The 21563-nt window shown below is 35.5% G+C and overlaps 1 protein-coding gene across 4 annotated transcripts in view; it reads left to right on the top strand.

Moving 5' to 3' along the window:
- Positions 1 to 11023: 11023 nt before the first annotated feature.
- Positions 11024 to 21563, top strand: part of LOC120768979 (proteoglycan Cow) — a 153698-nt gene continuing 143158 nt past the window's right edge. For 2 of the 4 annotated variants that reach the window (XM_040095786.1, XM_040095806.1), the window contains exons 1-2: positions 11025 to 11226; positions 11720 to 12132. In XM_040095786.1, the coding sequence (XP_039951720.1) occupies positions 12007 to 12132 (126 nt within the window). In that variant the 5' untranslated portion in view covers positions 11025 to 11226; positions 11720 to 12006. Of the gene's footprint in view, positions 11227 to 11719; positions 12133 to 21563 lie in introns of all 4 variants that reach the window. The other 2 variants (XM_040095815.1, XM_040095796.1) reach the window with 2 other exon arrangements.

Here is a 21563-nt window from a genome sequence, read left to right on the forward strand (position 1 = left end):
TCGAAAAAAATCTGAAGTTTGCAATGACTCCAACATGTAGGAAATGTTGGTGTTTCGAAATAGAAATTGAAATTTCTTAGAAATTTAAATTTTTGAAAAAACAAAAATTTTTGAATTTCTTAATTTTTGAAACAAAAAATATTCGAACAATATATTTCATAATTTGCAGTAACTCGAATATGCTTGATATTTTAATGTTTTGAAATTAATAAAATAAAGAACTCTTTTAAAATTAAAGCTTTTCGAAAAAATCTGAAAATGCCCATTTCGTACATGCTCGCAATGTTAGTATTACGAATTTTAAAATTAATTATGCAATGATTCGAACATATAGGAAAAGCTAGTGTTGCGAAATTAAAAATTAAAGAATGCTTAAGATTTCAAATTTTTGAAAAACAAAAATTATTGAAACCATTATTTTCCAAGAAAATCTCAAATTGCGATGTTCAAAATTTCCAATCGTTTCGACGTGCTCACGTGCTCTAGTGTTTGATATTGATATATTTTAAATTCTCAAAATTTCGAATAACCTAAATTTTCGAATATCGAACGAAAATTTCCAATCGTTCGGACATTCTCGAAATGCTAGGGTTTCGAAATTAAAAAATAAAGAATTCTCAAAGCTTCGAAAACAAAAATGTTCGAATATCGAATGAAAATTTCGAATATTCGAAGTAAAATCTCCAATCGTTAATAATTTAAAAACCGAATTTGCCGAACCATCGCTGAAGTGCTTCAACTCCATCATTCTAAAGGAGAAAACGGGTCTAGAATTCATCGCGTTTATTATGCTCGAATTATTTTTTTTTAGTGTGAAAACAACTTTTGTTATAATTTTAAATTTCAACTTTTAATATAGCGCTAAATGAAGTGAAGCTCCAGTGAATATGCAATAATGATGTCAATTGATAAAACATTTTTAGAGTAATTGCCGACTAATCGTGAAAAGCTTTTCGAAATTCGAAAAAGAAATTTTCTATAGTATATACTTACATACATATATCGTATAAGCGCTTCTTTTCGAGAAAAATAACTCATCTAAATTATAATAACAACAAAAAATAGCTGTCTTCGATTCGACGATGCTTGGAGGATAGCGAAACGAACACAAAACAAGTTTAAAATAAATTAACTGGTAAAATCGTTAGAAGATACATATAAGAAAAGGTTATTATTGACGCTCTTGAGTGAATTCAACTAGATAAAATTCTTGCTATATTCAGCAGTGAGGCGAGTAGTGAAGTGTCGAATCGAAGATAGTCAAAATTTACATCTTAGGCGTACAAGTATTTGAGCGAAATTATAATGATTAATTTAGTCGAAATTATAAGTCATTAGTAAGCCCAAAAGGTTTTATGTATGCGTGAATTATTCCGGTTTTCACCAAATCTTTTCTAACTACGCTAGCCTCGGCTGCAATCGTTTGCGTTGTAAGTGCAAGTATTATTTTAGGATTTTGAATTTTTGCAAACATTTTTATTGCATTTAAACAACAATAATATGTGTAGCTGTCACTAACACTAACAAATGCCATTTTTACTTCGATTGTAATCACTTCCATACACATATCCTTATAAGCTAGGTACTTTGGTTTGTTTACTCGCGACCCAGCGAGTAGTAATGATTAATTTATTAACCAAAAATTTTTTGTTTAGCTTTAAGTTACTAAAATAAATGTAATACACAATTACAACAACACATAATCAAAACCATTGTAATTATTTTTGGTATTTTTTTATATTTTATTAAATTTTTTTTTTGATTTTTTTTTTATTTTTTTTGAATTGTTTTTATTATTATTTTTTAAATTTTGTTTTTAACTTTTTTATTATTATTTGTTTTAAATTTTTCAATATTTTTAATTTTTTTTTTTAATTTTTTTATTATTTTTGTTTTTTTAATTTTGAAATATGATTGTATTTTTTATTTTTTTAATATATTTTTCTATTATTGCTTTCCTTAAATACAATTGTTTTTTTTTATTATTTTTTTAAGTTTTTTATTTTGTTTTAATTTTTTATAATTTCTTTTTATTTGTATTCTTTATTTTTTAAATATATTTTTATTATTGATTTTCTTAAAACATACATTTTTGTTTTATTTTTGCTTTCTTTTTTTTTTTTGTTCTAATCTTTTTTCATTATACTTTTTAATATTTTATTAATTGCCTTATTTTTTTAATTTTTATTTTTTTATTTGTTTTATTTGCATTTTTTTATTTGTATTTCTTTATCATGTTTTTGTTTGATTTTTTATTTATTTTTTTTAATGTTTGTACATATGTATGTATGTATTTTGTAGTTTTTAATACATTTTTTTATTATTGATTTTCTTAAATACAATTTTTGAATTATTTTTGTTTTTTAATGTTTTTTTTTTAAGTTTTCTTTTTTTAATTTTTATTAAAAAAAAATTATTACTTTTTAAACTTTTTTATTAGTTTTATTTATTTTGTATTTTTTATTTTTTTTTTTTTTGTATTTTTATTACTTTTTTTACTTGTAATTTTTAATAGTTTATTTTTATATTTTTTTTATTATTTTTTTAATTTTAATTTTTTTTAATTTTTTTATTATTTTTATTATTTTTTTTAATATATTTGTATGTTTTATTTTTTATACATAGGTACATATGTATGTATGTACATATGTACATATGTATACATATATTTTTTATTATTAATTTTCTTAAATACGACTTTTTTAATATTTTTTTACATATTTTTGTGGTTTTTTTATATATATTAATTTTTATTATTGATTTTATTAAATACAATTTGTATAATTAGCATAATTACGCAATACTTTTTCTTTATAGTATTAGTGAAAATAAAAACAACAACAAAAAAACAAATAAATGAACAAATGTTTGCAATAAAAACGAGAAGAATCAAATAAGTGGCGTGAAGATCATTTTTAGTCACATACATACTCAACAATGTGTGCATAACGGCAAAATAACAAGCAAATATGAATATTGCAAGAAAATTTTGTAAATGAATTTAGCGCATAATCGATGCATTTATATGAAAAGAAAGCAGAAATGTATTGAAATTCAACACACACACACAAACACAATCCAATGTAGCGTTATTAAAATGTACTCATTACTATGTACTCATACATACATACATACATGTAAACTGCTGCACCTGCGTTGTAACACAATTAAATACATATATGTATGTATATGCGCATATATGTACATAAACATACAAACATACACACATACATATATAAAAAGTAAATAGAAATTGTTAAATTGACAAATTACAAATTAAAACATACTTACATACATATGTATATGACCAAGAAGTTGTTAAATGAACCAATTGAATGTATTGAGCGTTTTTAATAAAAACCCACATGAAAAGCAATACCAAAAGCATAACCGTTTGTTTAAATATAGTTGTTTGCGTAGTTTTCTATAGTTCTGTAAGCCTGAGCAGGGTATACTATTTTTAGTATACCATGAAGTTTGTTACAACTAGAAGGAAACCCTATTAAGTCTGTCCGACCGTCCGTATGTCTGCCAGTATATATTAGAACTCGTCCGAGTCTGACATTGTTATTGGTGTAAATGCTGGGTCCAAGATAGACGAAATTATCTACGACTTCGAAATTATGACTGTCAACACAAACGTGGGAACCAAGTCGCGAGTACGACGACTGTTTGTTTGATAACAGGATACAAGAGTATGCTCCGGTCCTGAAACCTTCTATTAGACGTCACATCTTGCCGTAGAATTTTCGAGCATTACACTTTTCGGCCAACTTCTCAAGCTCTTCGTACTCACGCATTTCGATCTCTCTCCTTTATGTCTATAAATGCGTCTTGTTTCCCTCTTCAACTCTCGGTATCTATCCCATCCCGCATATGTTGTGGTCGATTGTAACGTTGCGAAGTAGTCAGTATATTTTCCCTCCACTGCGAAACGGCACTTCTCATAGTAGCAGCTGTACTTTTATCTTCTCTCGAAAAAGAGGAAAGTCAAAATAATATAAACAAATACCAAAGACGGGTAAAAGTCCAAAGGAGTTCAGAGCAATTAGTCGTTCCGCATTCCCATAAAAACGTTGGAAAGACTATTATGAATATACATAAGAAACAAATTAAACCCAGAAAGAAGGAATTTCCAAAGTTTTGATGCATCAGGGAAATCAACCGTTGAGAAGTGGTTAGCCTAAGTTTGAACGTGGCGAAATGAACACAGTGGACGATTAAGGTAGTGTACACCCGAAAGAGGCTGTTACCGACGAAATCATCAAAAACGTCCCCAAATAGTTTTGGGTGACCGTAAAATGAAGTTGTTCGCGAGCTAACTTTTGGCCAAAACCAACGACTAATTGATGATTGGAATGATTATATTATTTCACTCCGAAGTCCTTTCGACAGTCAGCTTGCAAGGTAAGGGCGTCGGTTTATTTTGGGATGCGCATAGAATCATTTTAATTTACTGCCTTGAAAAAGGAAGGATCATCACAAAGGACTATTACATAGCATTGCCTTGATCTCTTAGTGGATTCAATATCGCTTTTCAAAAGGAATGATATACGAGCTATAGTAGGAGTGCTAACAGGGCACTGTCTAATTGGCAGACATGTCAGCAGACTTGGAATAGCATATAATGACTATTTTAGTAGTGTTTAGGAGGTAGAAGAATAGGAATTTTCGGTCAAAGGTTTCTTGAGGATATTTTGGAGGTTGCATAGACATAACATTTTATGCTGATGAACTTCATCAGAAGCACGAGGTGGTTCACAGAGGAGACAATAGAGTGAGGGAATATTAGTTCAGGTGGTTTCACAATTGGCTTTCTAAAGGCATAAGTGCGTCGTCATACATCTAATCCTGCTACCTACATAGCTGTCAAACCAACTGAACGATCAATATCAGGTCCTTTTATGGAAAACTTTTATATTTGACGATATATCTTCACGAAACGCAACGATAAAATCTACGAAGAAATTGTTCAGATGGGACCACTATAGTAAATGACTGCAATAGAAACTAATCAGATGAGAGCCCCTCCTTTTGATGACGACCATGGTAAGCGAGAATTACGATTTAAGGACATGCACCTGGAATGTTCGGTCCTTTAATTGAGAAGGTGCCGCTGCCCAGCTGGTTGATGCCTTCGTGAAAATAAAGCCTGACATCACCGCCGTCCAAGAAATACGATGGACAGGACAAGGGCTGAGGCGAGTAGGTCTTTATGGCATTTACTACAGTGGCCATATGGAGGAGCGCAAGTTGGTTGTGGGATTCGTGGTGGGAGAGAGACTCCGTCGCCGAGTACTGTCATTCACTCCGGTGGATGAACGTCTAGCAACAATCCGAATAAAAGCGAAGTTCTTCAACATATCGCTGATTTGCGCTCCACTCCGACGGAAGAGAAGGACGATGTGACCAAATATACCTTCTATTAGCGTTTGGGGCGCACCTATGAGAGCTGCTCCCGTCACGATGTCAAAATCGTGCTTGGCGACTTTAACGCCGGGGTGAGCAAAGAAGGTTTTTTTGACACAATAGTCTATAAATTCAGCCTCCACGAGGAAACATCCTCAAATGGGTTGAGGCTGATCGACTTTGACTTCTGGTCCCAGTAATTTCTAGTCAGAAGCTATGAAAAAACATAGCAAGATATGACATTCAACAAGATTAAACTTAGCATACTGAAGTGCTTCCACTAAGGCTCCCTCTAGGAGTCCTCAAAGTAGATCATACAACGCAGGATCAGTGTACATAGGTAAAGGACTCGCGATTGAATAAAGCAAATTGTAATCTATACTTGGACAATAATAAATTCAGATGCGCTGGTTAATGGACGTTTGGAGAGAAATATTTACGAGCCAATGACGCCAATTAGCGAGTAGAGATACGACTGTCGCGCTATTGCCAATTTAGCCATCAATAATCAAATGAAGCTGATTATTCAATTATCGAAACGGCTGTATAAGCAAATTACGTCTTTTTGTACACTTAGAGAGCTAGAAAGACAGGTTCGTTGTAATGAAAAGACCGTCGCATATCGAGGGCAAAGCGCCTTGTTCTGTCAAAACTTTGTTGAGGTAGCCAATATGAACTCCATACGTTTTGCCGGGTTCGTAGAACCAAAATATGTGAAAGAAAACCATTTAGAGGTTTCCAGCTTACCAGCAAGTAAAAAAGGACCACTTACGTTCCTCTTTGGACCAAAAAGATCTCGCTATTCCACAGGTGCTGGTTACTAACCAACGTTTACTGAGCGCAAACAAAGTCTACAGATCCACTGCTAGAATGTAAAACGACAACGAAACACACATCCAGACTGATGAGATTATGATAAGGATACTTTGTAGTTTCCATCGATTCGATCGTTTGGATTAGAAGCAAACCTCTATGAATGAAACAGTACATCTATTGCTACCTTAAGTGCAATCACTTCTGTTTTACAAAGAAAAATGTCGAGAGCCCTCAACAGAAAACTTCTTTGTTGAAGTATGAGAACAATTAAGAATAAACTTGACCCCCTAATTGACACCGCAAAGTGAGGTTAGAGCATGAAAAGTGCATATGTATTCCGGCATTTTTTTTTAAGGTATAGACAAGGTTATCCGAAATTTTCGTTCAAACCAACCAACAATGAATCCTAAATTTTACATTGTAAGATCCGAGCGTAGAATTAATATAAATCCTACCTATTTCTTAAATGCATTTCTGACATTAATGAATAAATGATTTGAAAAATTTCAAGCTACATGCCGGAGCATACGATTTGAAAATAACTACGGTTACGTGCTTACACGGTATCGCTGCGGCATAACGCGGCATTAACGGTGAGCAGCGAGCGAAAGCACCGAAATAGCACAGGAAACTGGAACAGTGAAAAATGAACAAAACTGTTTGCATTACCAGTGCCGTTGCTTTTGTTTTTGTTGTGCACATATCCGAATTCAACGTGCTCGATGAAATCGAAAGACGCAGTGAAAAGCACTCGACCAAAAATTAAAAGTCGTGCCAGCGCCAAATGCGTGCGACCAGCAGCGACGATGGCGGCTGTGATGTCAGCGCGGCTCGATGACTTAGCGCGTGAGTGCTGCGTCATATCGGCAGGGTGTCTATCTACAAGCAGAACGAAGCCAACAAAATGGCTATCCAGCCAGTCGGTCTGGCAGCAAAGCGGCCGCGTTTATATGTACTACAAAATTTCGCCGCTGGGCTACGCGTGAGTTTGTGTGACAAGCTAAAGCCGGCGCTGATGACTTCGCGGTCGTGCGTTGAATTGCTATGGCAGTCATGTGTGCTGGGGTAGTAGGAGAGGGTGGAGCAGTGAGGCAGGGCGGTATGACTTACTTGAGAGCTTGACACAACAGAGCTTTGCCCCGTTGACTGGTTGGCTGGCTGTTTGACAACTCATTCCGTCGTTAATGCACTGGCATGCCGATAAAACGTGTTCGATGGCCAAAAATTCCATAAAATTGCCGAAAAATTCTAAATGGCACATTTCCCATTGCCAACGAGCACGAGGGCAATAACAACAACAACACCGGCATATCTCTTTTGGCATGCAGCACACACTCACTGCAGTGGCAGTAGGTGGCGACGGCATTCGGCTTGAGGACAATGGCAATCATGCTTGACTCATCATTGTGATGCCTGGGTGGCTGGCTCTGCTGGCTGATTGCTGGCTGCCTGTCGGAAAGCTCGGGCGCGGTGAAGTGTGCGATTCAATGATGCGCGCACAAATTTTGTTATTGGGGCTCGCTGTTGTTGTTGATTTGCATACGCGCTGCCGAAAAATCCGAGTCCCAATACACACTCCAGCACTCACATAGCAGCAGCCGTCCCAGCATCGCGCGCGCGCTCGTCTCAATCGAATCACAGCAGGCGAGTATTAAGATGTGTCGCCGTCACCGTTAATGTTGACACAAAAGCCAAGTCAGTGGATGGGATCTTTCCTTTGACATGATTGCTGTGTCTAAGTAGCGACTGCTGCCCGGCAAAGGCCTAGCAGTTGTGTTGACAGCGCGGGTTCAGAGAGCGCGCTTAAAAGAGAATTGAATATTTGCCACGGTTCGGCAGCGGTGACCAGCTAATACTTAGGTGAAAGACTTTTGCTTTTTGACTCGTGCTCATTTAACGGTGCCTCAATTTGCACGGCATCACGGACGGACGATGTGTCGTCGTTGGCTTAGCGCACATCGATGCTATCTGGTCGGCGCGGTCGGTACTGCAGGCGGCGGAGTAGCGACTATGCGGCGCTGCTCGCAACCAAATACAATATGCGTTCGTTTTTTATTCTTTTCGCTTTTTTTTTTTGGAGGAGGGTCGCGCACGCAAAGTGAAAATCGATTTTGGTTGCGCCTTCTAAATCGGTATCGTGTTGCGTGTGCTTGTGTGCGTCCATCTAGTGATATGTTGTTTTGTTTAGTTGTTGTTTTGACATTTCCTCGGGCGGTGGGGGTTAAATGTGCTAAAATGTCCTCCATCCATGCTCGGCTGGTTAAGGCAGGAGGGTTGGTAGTTCGTGGTATAAGAGCAGAGAAATTGAGAGCATATTTGGGAAAATGTTGAAGCATGCGCAATTTTGGATAGGCTTAGCAACTTGTAGCATACACTGAGAAAACGCTAGTAAAGTAAAATATTTCTGAGACAGCAGTTTGTGGCCTAATACGACCAAAATGGCTGTGGGAGGTCGGTGATGAAAGAATTTCGTTTTCGGCTAATGATTTTTCTGTAATTCTTCGGCAAATGTCAACGCCAACCATCACTTTTCCGGATAGTGCTTGCTTTCTTCGGCGCAGTCAACTGTTTCGACTGATCCTTGATCTCGGGTGTCACGATACGACGAACAAATTCTATCGAAACGCTTCAACAGCGTCTATAATTATTGTGAAGTTACCTCACCGTTGCCCAGTACTTCATGTGCGTTATGATTCTTGCGTTCTTTTGAGACGCCTACTGTTACAGTTATTCACGCCTTTACAATCGGCCGTCTGCCAATATCAACTTTTTCTCGTACTTTAATACAAATCTTTATTATCGCCCTTCAAATTGGATTATGTGCCAATATGAGCATGCCAACGCTCTATCCAAATTTACATATACTTGTTAAAAGCCTCGGATGGAATGGTCCTTACTGCCTTCAGCGAATTTTTATTTAATCGGTTTCGGCTCATTTTTGCAGCGCCATTCGCAAGATTGTTGGACCGTTCCGGATTTTTTTGACAAATCCGCATCTTCTTACCAGTAAAGTTGCTTTTGGTAAATATGGAGCCCTCAGCTATGTTATCAACCTCGCTTTTGTGATCCCTATTCCTCGCTGTTTTTGCAAAAGATTCAGGTCTTTTTTGTTTTTTTTTTTTGTTTTTTGTTGTGTCGAGAGATATTGAGATCTTCTATCGATAGTAGTTGAATGGATGACTTGTAGTTGAATGGATGACTTGCTTGGGTGAACTTATCTATGATTTTATTGCCCCTTATATTATGTCTTTTTTTGTGATAAATTTTATGTAAGCTTTTTAATCACACGGTCTCGAAAATATTACAGAACGGTTGTTGGTCCACAGGGTTTGTCCAGAAATTAATAAGACTGATTTTCTTCCGCCGCGACTGTACTTTGGAGCGTGCGCGCACCAACTGGATTCGGTAGGGGGCGTTCCCAGCTCACGTACGATGGGTTGGTCAATTGTCTGGCTGATCCCGAGACAAACAGGCAATCTTCCGAGTGGCACACGCCGGCGTCTCCTCGCCCAAAAATCATTGTTTTTTTGAGATCAAAGGAATCGTCCACCATTAATTTGTTCCTCCTGAACAAACCGTCAACGCCAAGTTTTACGTGGAAGTTCTCAAGAGACTCAAACGAAGGGTCAATCGGGTCCGACAAGACATCGCAACCGATTGGAAGTTGCACCACGACAAAGCCCCACCTCACACCACCTTTCTTGTGAAGAGCTACCTAACCAAGACCGGCATCTCAACGCTTTCGCAGCCGCCCTACAGCCCAGATGTGGCCCCCGCGAACTTTTTTGTTTCCTTGCTTGAAAAGGCCGATGAAAGCCAAGCATTTTAAGACGACAGAGGGTATCCAAGCAGCATGCATCTCAGCTCTCAAGGCTATTCCGGAGAATGCCTTCCGTGACGCCTTCCGTGACGCCTTCCGTGACGCCTTCAATGCTTGGAAATTGCGCTGGCAGCAGTTTAAGGGACTGGAGGATGTATCAGAATAAGAAATCTAGTCTCTATTAAACTTTGCAAAAACCGTTGACGTATTCCACGATGTTCAACTCGTATTAAAAAAAAATCTCCAACTGGCGTTATAAAAGACCTGCAGCTCTATGTATGGCGAGAAAGCCAGCCAGTGTGATCTATCCTAACCTAAAAAAATATCGTTCACGATATTTGAAATATCATTTGATTGCTAAAGGCAATTGGAAATACAAAAAATCTCTCATTAAATCTCATTATGGGATTTTTTTATCTAATTTTTCCAACTGCGGTGGATGCCAAGCGTCGGCTGCTATTAAATAATTTATTTCAGATTTTGTCAAATCGGTAGTGTGAAGGTACGATATATGCAATCGGTTGCCTTGTCTGCCTTTTTAGAGACTAGTGAAGAGTTTCAATGTATATAAATGTTCTGATTATTGGAAGTTGAAGAGTTCAAATGCACATATTCTCCAAAATAAAGCAAAAAGTTTCGCAATAAGTAGGCAAGTTAAGTTATTCTTAGATTGGTTATGGAGAGTATATTTTCTTTTGAAATTGTTAAATGATTGCAAAAATTCATCAAACTTCGACAATTTGAATTATCAAGGCTGACTGAAAAATACTTCCTGAATTTTTCCAACTGACCACATTTTACGATTTATTGACTATTTGAAAAAGTGCTCTCACCACTTTCGAAGAGTTGGCACCCGTGCTTCTCATTTGCGCGCTCACACTCACGCCGCATGCGTCGCACAGCTAACCGAGATTCGTTTGAACCACCAAAACGGCGACTTGACAAAAGAATTCCGTACATTCCAATAGGGACAAGTCCATGCAGTCAGTTTACATTCGGACGCGGCGGTGGCTAAAAGTGTTGCAAATTGTCAAGCGGATGAAAAAGGACTTTGCTTTCAATAAAATAGCAGCACATAGCAGAGCATAGTAGAGCATAGCAGAGACCAACTAAGTGCTCAGTGTATACATACATACATATGTACATTGCGTATGCGTGCTTGTGTGCGTGTGTTTTAAAGTGTTAGTAATTTAAAACAATAACAACAAGCTAATAGCGAAGAAGGCAGCCCAAATACACAGTTATACACATATATGCTGTTATATAGTTGCACATACATATATACAAACATATACGCAGACACAAATGAAATTTAGTTTTTACAACTATTTACCGTTACTGTAACTGTGACTGCACGAATGCGTTTGCGAATGCGGGTGGAGAGCCAAAATTCGAAGATGAGCAACATTTTCGCTCGTCCCTTGCGCACGCATTCACAGCAGATGCAGTGACAGTTGGGTGAGTTGTATACTTACATGTGTGTGTGCGTGTGTGTATGTTTGGTAGTGTATATGTTGCTGCCTTGCCTTCGCAGACAATAACAAATGCGAATGAAAAATTTCAAAGCAAAATTTTATGGCAAATATATCACTCGCGAGCGTTGTACTTGTACGCAACAACAATAAAAACAAAATAAAATAAATTATCGTTTAATCAAATTACGAATTCTTGCAGTGTAAACTCGTAATTTGCGTGCAACAAAGGAAACGGAAATTGCAAACGTAAATTACACAGGTCATTAAAGCGTTTTTCAGCGAACGAACGAACGACGGCAAAGCAAACGCAGAAAAATAAGCGAAAACACACATTACACGAATATAAACAAAAAAAAAGGATATAAAAGCAAGCGAAAAATAATCGAAACAATAAAAGTCTTGAGTGCAACTGTTACGTCGAATACGCTTTACGTATCGTTGTTGTTGTTATTGTGAAAAGTTGCAAACTAGAAAAAAAGCAGAAAAATGAGGTGTTTACTTTTGATTGCCAGCATTTGTCTGGTGTTGATGTCATCCGGTCTGAGTGGCGCTGATGCCAAGAAGAAGAAATACGTTGGCGAAAATGGCGGCGATTTCGAGTTTATCGATGAGGTAAGTGCGGAATGAAGGCGAAAACGAAGTGTGAGATGGAGGAAAGGACGAAAGAAAGCAAGAAAAAAATAAATTTCTAACACAGAGGTTGGATACAATGGCATTGAGGCAGCAATAGTAACAGATATAAGCAGTAAAAGTTACAAACACATAACAAATATATATAAGTATATATAATACATAGCTATACAACACATATACAACATGCAAATGACAACTAATTAGCGCGACAGCAAGTTACAAACGTTGGCAACGCTTCGTACTGCGTGTGCTACACTGCGTATGAGTAACCTGAACTGCCTTTGCTTTGACAAGCCAATCAATACACATATAAACAGACTGAAATACGCAAAGCACACATTTCCAAGCGACAAATGAAGCCAAACTGCATTAACGTGCGGTCACTTCTCGCTCTGCCACATTTGCGGTTACCACACATTCGTCGTGTGCCACCCACATACCTGCCACCCACTTTCTTATACACCTTTGTGTGGTAGCGCCAATGTATTGTTTTTCTTATTAGCATTTTTCTTGGATCCGTTTTTTTTCTCGTTTTTTTTCAATTTCCTTTTTCACCTTTACGCTTCACTAGGCGCCTTTTGTCTGTGTCTGCTTTTGCCAATTACTCGCCCAAATCCGATTTGTTGTCGGCGTCGTGTGTGTGGTGTATGTTATTGCGGTGCGTTGTTGCTTTTGTTGTTACTATTGTGGCATTAAGCGCGCTCTGCTAATTCACACCCATAGCTCATCTACGGCATCAACAACACAGTTTTGTAACAACAAACAAACGTGTCTTTGTGTTTTTAGGGTGTGGACACATGCCGTTAAAGGGTGTTTGATTTGTTGGGAGTATATAATTTGAGTTTTTATGATACAATCATTTCGAGCATTTTTCAATAAGCTGACAGTATAAGAAAATACTTTCGTATTAATTTGAAATGCATATTATTTCATCATATTGTATTTTTAGAGGGGCGGACGAACGATGAGACCTCTCCAATTTGCAAGTGCTTCTTGTTCTATGATAGAGATCCTTTCTCTAAATTACTATATTTAGCTTGAGTTTTCTTATACATAACTCATAATGCGACTTAATATTCTCTCCCCGATCTACACACTTCGGTTTTGTAAAATGTGTCATTTGGTAACAAAAATATCAGTCGATCATTTTTACAACCGTAATTCCAATGACTCGAAAATAAGTTTAAAATTCATTGGTGAAAGCCATATGTTAAGGCCACTTGAACTGAAACTTTGTTGGTAAGGTTTCATAATTCGAAATTCTGGGCAGATCTTTTCTTGGTAGTAATGCGACTTTTGTCCAAAGTAGGTAAACGATTTTCGAACTTCTATTTGATTTAATACCGTATATTTCGATCAACAAGCTAACAAAATTAACTAATGGTATATGCGAAATATTCTTCAGTTTAATGCCAAATATGTGTGAAATCGGTTCTTGAATTACCCCAGCTCCCAAACATGTACCATACAAAATATGATGATTTTTATATAATATTATTCGCCATTTCCGTAAAAATAACTATGATTTTTTCCTCAAAATATTTTATCTGTTATTATAAATTTTTTTGGGAAAGCTAATTTCTCTCAAATTTTAAAAATATCGATTATTTTTAATTCGATTTCGATTAATCGCCATTTACATTTTTAAAAATATTGACTCATTATCTTTTTCTAATTTCGCTTTTTGATTATACTCTTTTTCGATAAATATAAATATGATATTTTTTCTCAAAATATTTTATCTTTCTTTCTTGTAAATTTTTAAGTATAAATTAATTTTTCCAATTTTAAAAATATCGATAATTTTTATTCGATTTCGATTATTCTAATTTCCACAAAAATTGCGCTGTTGTTTTTCTTAGAATAACAACTATACTTAACTTTTCTTAAGATATTACCTTACTATCTTTTTCCAATTTCCAATTTCGATTTTTTACTATTTTTCATTCGATAAATATTATATTTTCTCAAAATATTCCATATTTTGCTAGAAATATTTATGTAGAATTAATTTTTCTTATTCAAAAATATCGATTATTTTTTATTCGAATTCGATTATTCGCTATTTCGATAATAATTATGATTTTTTTTGGTTAGACAACTCAAAATTTTTACTAAATTTCAGGAAAAAGTTAAGATTTAATTATCTATTTATCGATAAGTTTTAATAATATCGATTAATTTTATTTACATTAAAAATGTGTTTTTCAAGTAAAAAATGTTATATTGAAATTATACTTTTATTTTGGGTAGTTTCAAATAGTTTTTCTTGTTTTAGATCAAATCTGTTCATTTCTATTTTGACAATTGTTATCGCTAATTGCCTTATACTTTTGGAATACAAATAATTTATTTGTTTAGTTATTCACTTCTTGATTCATTGCCTGAAACTGGTTCCGAAATTCACGGAAAAATGTCATTAATAAAAAACTTTCTAACAAAATGCCCCCAAAAGCACATACTCTATATCCATACATACATATGCTTCCAATATACATATATGTACATATATATATAATTTTTTTGTTTTTTGTATTCGTGAAACGACGTGTCTATCTCGTGTTGCAGCTACTTTTGGCTGAGCGCTTGGTCAACGGTCACTTAGTTCGGCCAGGTGTCGATTGCTTTAATGCGGGCATTAGAGTGGCTTTTGCTAGAGCTATCTGCAATCATACACATACACACCAACACATACACAAACAAACATATATACAGGCTCTAAGATAAGCAGACAGCACGTCAGTGACCATTGTGTGGGGAAAACAACAAACTTTCTCAAGTCAGACACTAATGATAAAGTTGTTGCTGTTGGTTATGCTCAGCTAGAAGTATTCCACGTAGCTATTTTGTGTATATGTGCGTGTGCACAGGCAGCATTCCACTTCATTCACACTTTAATTTGAACACAGGTACTTACAAGTGGCGCATTATATTCCACCCCGAGCACTGGTCTGTTCAAAAGTTTTCTGGGCGCGCAAGCAGTTCTCCAGCAGTTAGGTGAGCGAATAGCCAGGAGTCATACACCCACAAATACATCTCCGCTTACACAGGTTAAGCGGCTTGAGTGTGGACGTTAAGTTCTTCTGCGCCACACAACGGAAATCGAAAAACGCAAAAAATCAATAGCATTCGGTTGCTTTGCAGATATACACACACATAGTCACATACATATATACATCCACATATTAACGCACACATATTCACATACATTTATTAACACACACATGCTCACATGTGTAAGCTGTGTGAAATCAGTTTCACTGGCGTTGCTGGCATGACTGTTGTCAGCTATCCAATTGAGTAAGCAGTCTGTGCACGTGGCACTCGAAGAAGAAAGGGATATATTTGTGGAAGTAGGCGGTAGTGGTGTAGTGTGAAAATAGTTAAGGGATGGCTGTGGAGAATGACGGATTAAGAAAGTAGCTGTGGACGCACACATTTATCTAAGCTAAGCGGCTAAGAATCATCAACGCTCGCCTCGTTTCCATTGCAGATACTTTTGCTGTTATATGTATGGCTGATTTTGTGCTGATATTAGTTATTGTTGCTTTTGTTGTTGTTGCTGGTTTCTTGTTAAGTAATGCTGGTAAATGCGTTAGTGGTTTGTCGATTCCATTGTATTAGAAGAAGTTGAAAAGTACCCAAGATTCTAAATGGTTACAGAAATAAAAACCTATATAATCTATATAATATCTATGTTAATATGTGCGTAATTGTATATGGATAGAAATGTAGAATAACATACACTGCTTCTGTCTATTATAAGAAAAAAATAAATAAAAATTATTAATTAGGTGCTAATAAGTTAAAAGGCTAGTTATAAGTATGTATGAAGTCATAGACTTATAATTTCCCATTTGTGCCACTTTAATGACTTTAGTTATTTACGTTTAAAAAACAATCAGTCAATTGAAATTTGCGTTTTCAACCAACAGACAGAGTAAAACATACACAATGTGATTTTCGCTGTAAAAAGCAGGAGTAGTGCAAATCAGAACTGTTCTTGTTACTTAAATACATCACGGCATAGCTCTCCAACCATAAAATTATTTTTAAATTGCTTGCCTTTTCATCATATTGAAACATTTTTCCATATTAAGTATTAACAGTTATTAAGATGAAGCTTTTAAACTTAGAATAACAAAATATTTCAATACTGTTGCCTACCTTTAGGCGTCAAGTTGAGAATTTAGTTTAAGAGCAAGTAATTATTGTTAATGGAAATATTATGTTAGAAATTGAAGTAATAAATAGCTTTTATAAGTATTTTGTTATCGACAATTTTTTTGTTATAAATTCTATATATTATTCTTTAAGATGGTAATAAAATTTTGCAACGAACTTTAGTTGACTTTGGCTTTAATTTTTACTTTTCATAATCGTCAAAGTAGTCTTAATTTATATAAATATTACTCATGTAAGCAAAAATTAGACGCAATTCTGCGAGTTTGAAGCAATAAAAATGAAATATTGCCTACTAGCAGGCGCTTAATTCACATTTTTTAATTTTTCCTGAGTTTTCTACATCTTATAGGTTTAATATCTCATAAACAACTTAAGCTATCTTTCCAAAAACCTATCCTGCAGCTCTTTATGCTGCAATGTTAAAATAAATGAAATCGGTCATTTACGACGCGCTTTTTCATTTCAGTATTGTATATCTACGCCTGACAACCTCCTATTTTTGATTGATTTAACAAATTTACAATAAAAAATAAAAGTAATAATAAAGTTTCCAAGACAAATTTAGCAAAAAATGTTGGATTTAGGGCATACCACACTGTAGAATTTTCACAATTTCAGAATTTTTTCGCTTAAACTTACATGTAGGTTGCCTTTTTTTTATTTCGGGATTAGAGAACAAAAACAAATTTTAATTAACGAAAATCGCTTTATTTTTTCAAAATATTCTCCATTGAGAGATATATATTTTTGCATGCGTTTGGAGCAATTTTCGAAACACTTTCGCCACTCTAATTGAGCTATCTCCAAAACAAGAGTTCTAAATGCATTAAGCGCCTCTACGCACGGGAATAAAAAGACATTAATCGGTACCAAGTCAAGACTATTTACACGGTGGATGACTCATCAAATTGATGCTTTGAGTACTCGAAAATGCAGTTGTTTCAGTCGAAGTGAGAGAGTTGGCATTGTCATGGTGCAGAGTGATCTGTCATCGGCAATTGGTTTTCCTGATTTTTTAATAGGCAACTGACAAACATATGGTTGTGCATCATTCAGAACTTATTATTTCGCATTAAATTCAGTTTTTCCAATAACAAAACTGGCAACCATTTGCTTGGTAGTGCTTCGTGCGCGAACAACTTTTTTTGGAAACGGCTCATCTTGAAACACCCATGCAGTTGACTGCTCTTTACTTTCGAGCGCATGCGCTTAATATCACGTTTCATTATCTCTCGCGATTTCATAGACGTGTTTCGAAACAGAACTATCGTAATTTTTAACATTTTTCTCGACAAATCGGCACAAGCCTTTTTTTGAGCTAATTACAAATTGTGTGGGTTTCAACGTGGAAAAATTATCTTAGAGTCAGGATTGAATGTATGCTGATCCCACTAATGCTAATTGTTGCATCTATCTCACGTTATGTCCCACTAACATCTAACAATTTTAGTTTGTGCACAGCATCAATAGTTTTCGATTGAACATACTGATTTTGTACGACCGCAGGAAATGCGTCTTGGAGTCTACCACCACGATTGAATTCACCATACCATCGATAAACACTTTATTTAGTAGCATTCAAATAGAAACGGGAAATATGAATAGCACCACAATCATCATAAGTTAGGTTAGGTGAAAAATTGTTACAGTTGCAGCATCAATTTACATTCCTTGCAATTAAGCACAATTCTCAAATTAGGGTTTACTTAAACCCCTCTTGCATTCACAGTTCCCCTCCGTTCGCAAATAGCTTCTCAATTTTCATTTTAACTTTTTCATAAATCGCACTTTTAGTCGTCTCGCCATAACGAAGATGTTCGTTTAGCTGGAAACGATTTTCATTTTTCTTTTCCTGCACATTTCTATATTTTTTCATGTTGTTTACCTTTGTTGCCGTTCCCATTTCTTTGTGTAATTATGCTCTGCGAATGCCTGGCCTCAACTAAATTGCTATATGCAATCAGGGGTGCTTTTAGTATGCGGATGCATGTGTGTGTGCGTGTACGCCTACAAACCGCATATAAATTCTCTTTACTTCGACCATCGACCAAACCTAACAAATGCTTTTGTAACCGTCACCCTCCACTAAATATTCTCTAATAGAATTTACAGTGTTCATGTGTGCATTTAGTAGCTACCCGCTAGGAAATTTTTTAGAATAGTAAGAAATTTGATTTAAGAGAAATACTATATACTATATATGCTGAGTATTAGTGAGGGTAGAAAAAGAAAAAAATTCAAGTTTGTGAAAGTTTTAAAATTTTTTTTCGATAATTTATGGAACATACGAAAATTTAATTTATATCAGAGTTCCGAGAAAGCTGCCTTGAAAATGTTATAAAAAAGTCCTCAGCCGAGAATCAACGAATTTTCGTATCTTTGTGCGAGTTCTCAAAAGTACTTTTGGACGAAATAATGTTCATTCTTTGAGATACATTAGAATCGAGTGAAATATACAACATTCCGCCTTCGTAGCCTCGGATTTAGTGTCGTGTTTTTGGTTTCCTTTCAATACCAGTTTCCCAACTGGGTGTTTTGCTCCACTAAACCGTATGCTCACCTATATACATACATACATAAGTAAGCAAGTTAGCAACGTGGTGTGCATATGCAAGTGTATGCGTGATTACTTGCGTGCGCTTGTTCTCATTTCCTTTGTTTGTCATACAATTAAGAAGTGAATGTATTGCCTTTTGTGTTCATATCAGCCAACTAAAAATTTGCAATGAAATCGAAGAATATCGTCGGAGAATTAGTAATATGACTATCAACACACACACACAGACACACAAACGTATGGGCACATAAAAACATACATACATACATATTCAAAAAACGTTATTAAGCACAGGAGAGTGGACTTTGGTATTTGCAGTTGTGTTGACCACTACTTAAATATACATACATGCATACTTACGTACAATCGTCGGTTGGGAGTACTGTTAGTATGCGAAATTCGTTTGGCTCGGTCGAAATGAAGCCATTGAATGATATGAAAAATGTTTACCAATTTTCAGCAATGGTATTTTTCGATGAATATGTTATGTTTGCGAAGACACACACACACACATATGTATATATTGGTAGTATATGTTTATGTATAATATTTTGCAGTAGCTTTCCGATTTTAATTTTTTGTGTGTTTTTAGCCAAGTAATTTCATTTTGAATTCAGCTCACAAGGCACAGTTGATTATATTTTTACCCGAAACCGTTATATTTGGTAGTTTAAGAAAATTGCATACCTTTAGATTTCTATCTCATAGGTACATACATACACTCCGAGAGAGTACTTATCATATTTTTATAAATTATAGAAATAAATTTAATGCGTGTCTTCGAATAATTAAACTTAGTTTCGAATATGTTCTTCAGTTGTCTAATCATTAGAGAAAGGAAAATGAAGTCAGGTCGGTTAAGCTTTCGTATAAAACAGAGTTTCTCAATTGCAATTCGCTTCTCTATAATACTCTCTCTCTCTTTCACGAATATTATTGCATTCGATTGTTGCACGATCATATGAGGTAGGCGATAGGAGGGTGATAGCGGCTGATTATTCCTATTATTTCTATGACTGAGGCCAGTAAATTAATTTTTTAATAGAAAGAGTAATACTAAAATGTTTCCTTGGCGCAATCCTAATACTACCAAGAGCATTTTTACTTCCTCGCTAGCTTGATTTAGTCTTTCTTTCGAATATTTCAAAAGTTTCCTAAAGCATAACCCTTAATCGGATCCTGAGACGCTAGTAGCATTTTTCTTCTCACAACAACTTTCAGGGAGAGTAATACCTGAGTCAATTTTCGGAAATTATACAAGCTTATTTATCTAGTAAATTATAATTTCATTAATCGCAAAGACTTTGTCGAGTATCTTTTCGTTATGGTGTTGCCTTAGTCTCTGATATCATATATGAATGAGTCGATCATCGACTAATTAGTTTTAGCTGCATCGAAATAGGCTTCTCTGATGATAGATAGACATATAGATATAGATATAGTTATAGATATTGATATAGATATATACATAAATATAGACATAAGGATAATAAACGTAGAAATCTCGTATACAGGAAATATTCGGTGGATCACTCTGAACAACTTTGCTAAAGAGACTACGGGTCTTAAACTTTTTTACGGCGGAGTTTTACAGCGGTCATAAAAATTTGTTCGTCAGTTTTGAAATATTCGAATGCAATTTAATACGTAGGTGCATTTTGATATTCCAATGATAATTTGTGGAATCGGTTAGATCGGACAACTAAAAATCGCTAGCTCGAAACCGGTTTCAGACCGCTCTTAGGCAGAATTGTTCTGAATGATCCAACGAAGATTTCCTGCATATGCGGTTTTATAGGTAAATATATAGTAGATATAGATATAGATATAAATATAGGGAGATATAGATATGTATTGGCGCAAAAATTGTTATCCAACTTTCAGGTAGAAAAGTGGTAGTCAGTGTTGTAAAATAGCTCATGATCGTCTTAGAAATGAACGGTTTTTCTATGACTAATAGATTTGCTATTTATTTATATTTTATTTGACGTTTGGCTTCAACAAAACAGACGGCCACAAGCAGTTACTTTTACAGCGTAAAAGCCTGTCGCCTTTAGTAGTTTCTGAAGCAGAATCATTCTGGGAGGGTTACAGAAGTGCTAACTTCAGTTTAGCTACAAACAATTGGATGATTTTACAACGCATTCTGACTAGACTATTGATATCATACTGACCTAGACAAAGGTCGCTATCAAGTCATCAACTATTAACTAATCAAGTAGATTTGTCAAAATATGTGTGTAGGAAAATCAATCATACAGTCAAGGCTTTGTCGACAATATGCACCACCGTTGGACTTCAACTCGTCTGTTGCTTCTTCGCATTAACTATTCCTTTGAAAGCATTAACTTCCCGCTTTCTCAGTGCTCTGCATAGGCAATCCGTATGCGTTTCTTTGCAAATTCCATTGAAGAAAATCAAATTTACTTAGTCCAAGTGGAGGTCTCATTTCTTATTCGGGGGATTGCATAACGTCTTTAGGCTGATGGCAACACGCGAAACAGACGATGCTTGCGTGTGTGTGACCCACTACGGATACGGTTATACAACTATGTACATATGGAAATGTATAACAGCAGTTGTAGTCAGCAGAATATAAATCTGATTTTCGCATACTTCTCGAAGTTCGAACATCCTGCACACTTCCGACACACATCCACTCGTCCGT

Source organism: Bactrocera tryoni, chromosome 1 (assembly GCF_016617805.1).
Source record: "Bactrocera tryoni isolate S06 chromosome 1, CSIRO_BtryS06_freeze2, whole genome shotgun sequence".
NCBI classification, from domain to species: Eukaryota; Metazoa; Arthropoda; class Insecta; order Diptera; family Tephritidae; genus Bactrocera; species Bactrocera tryoni.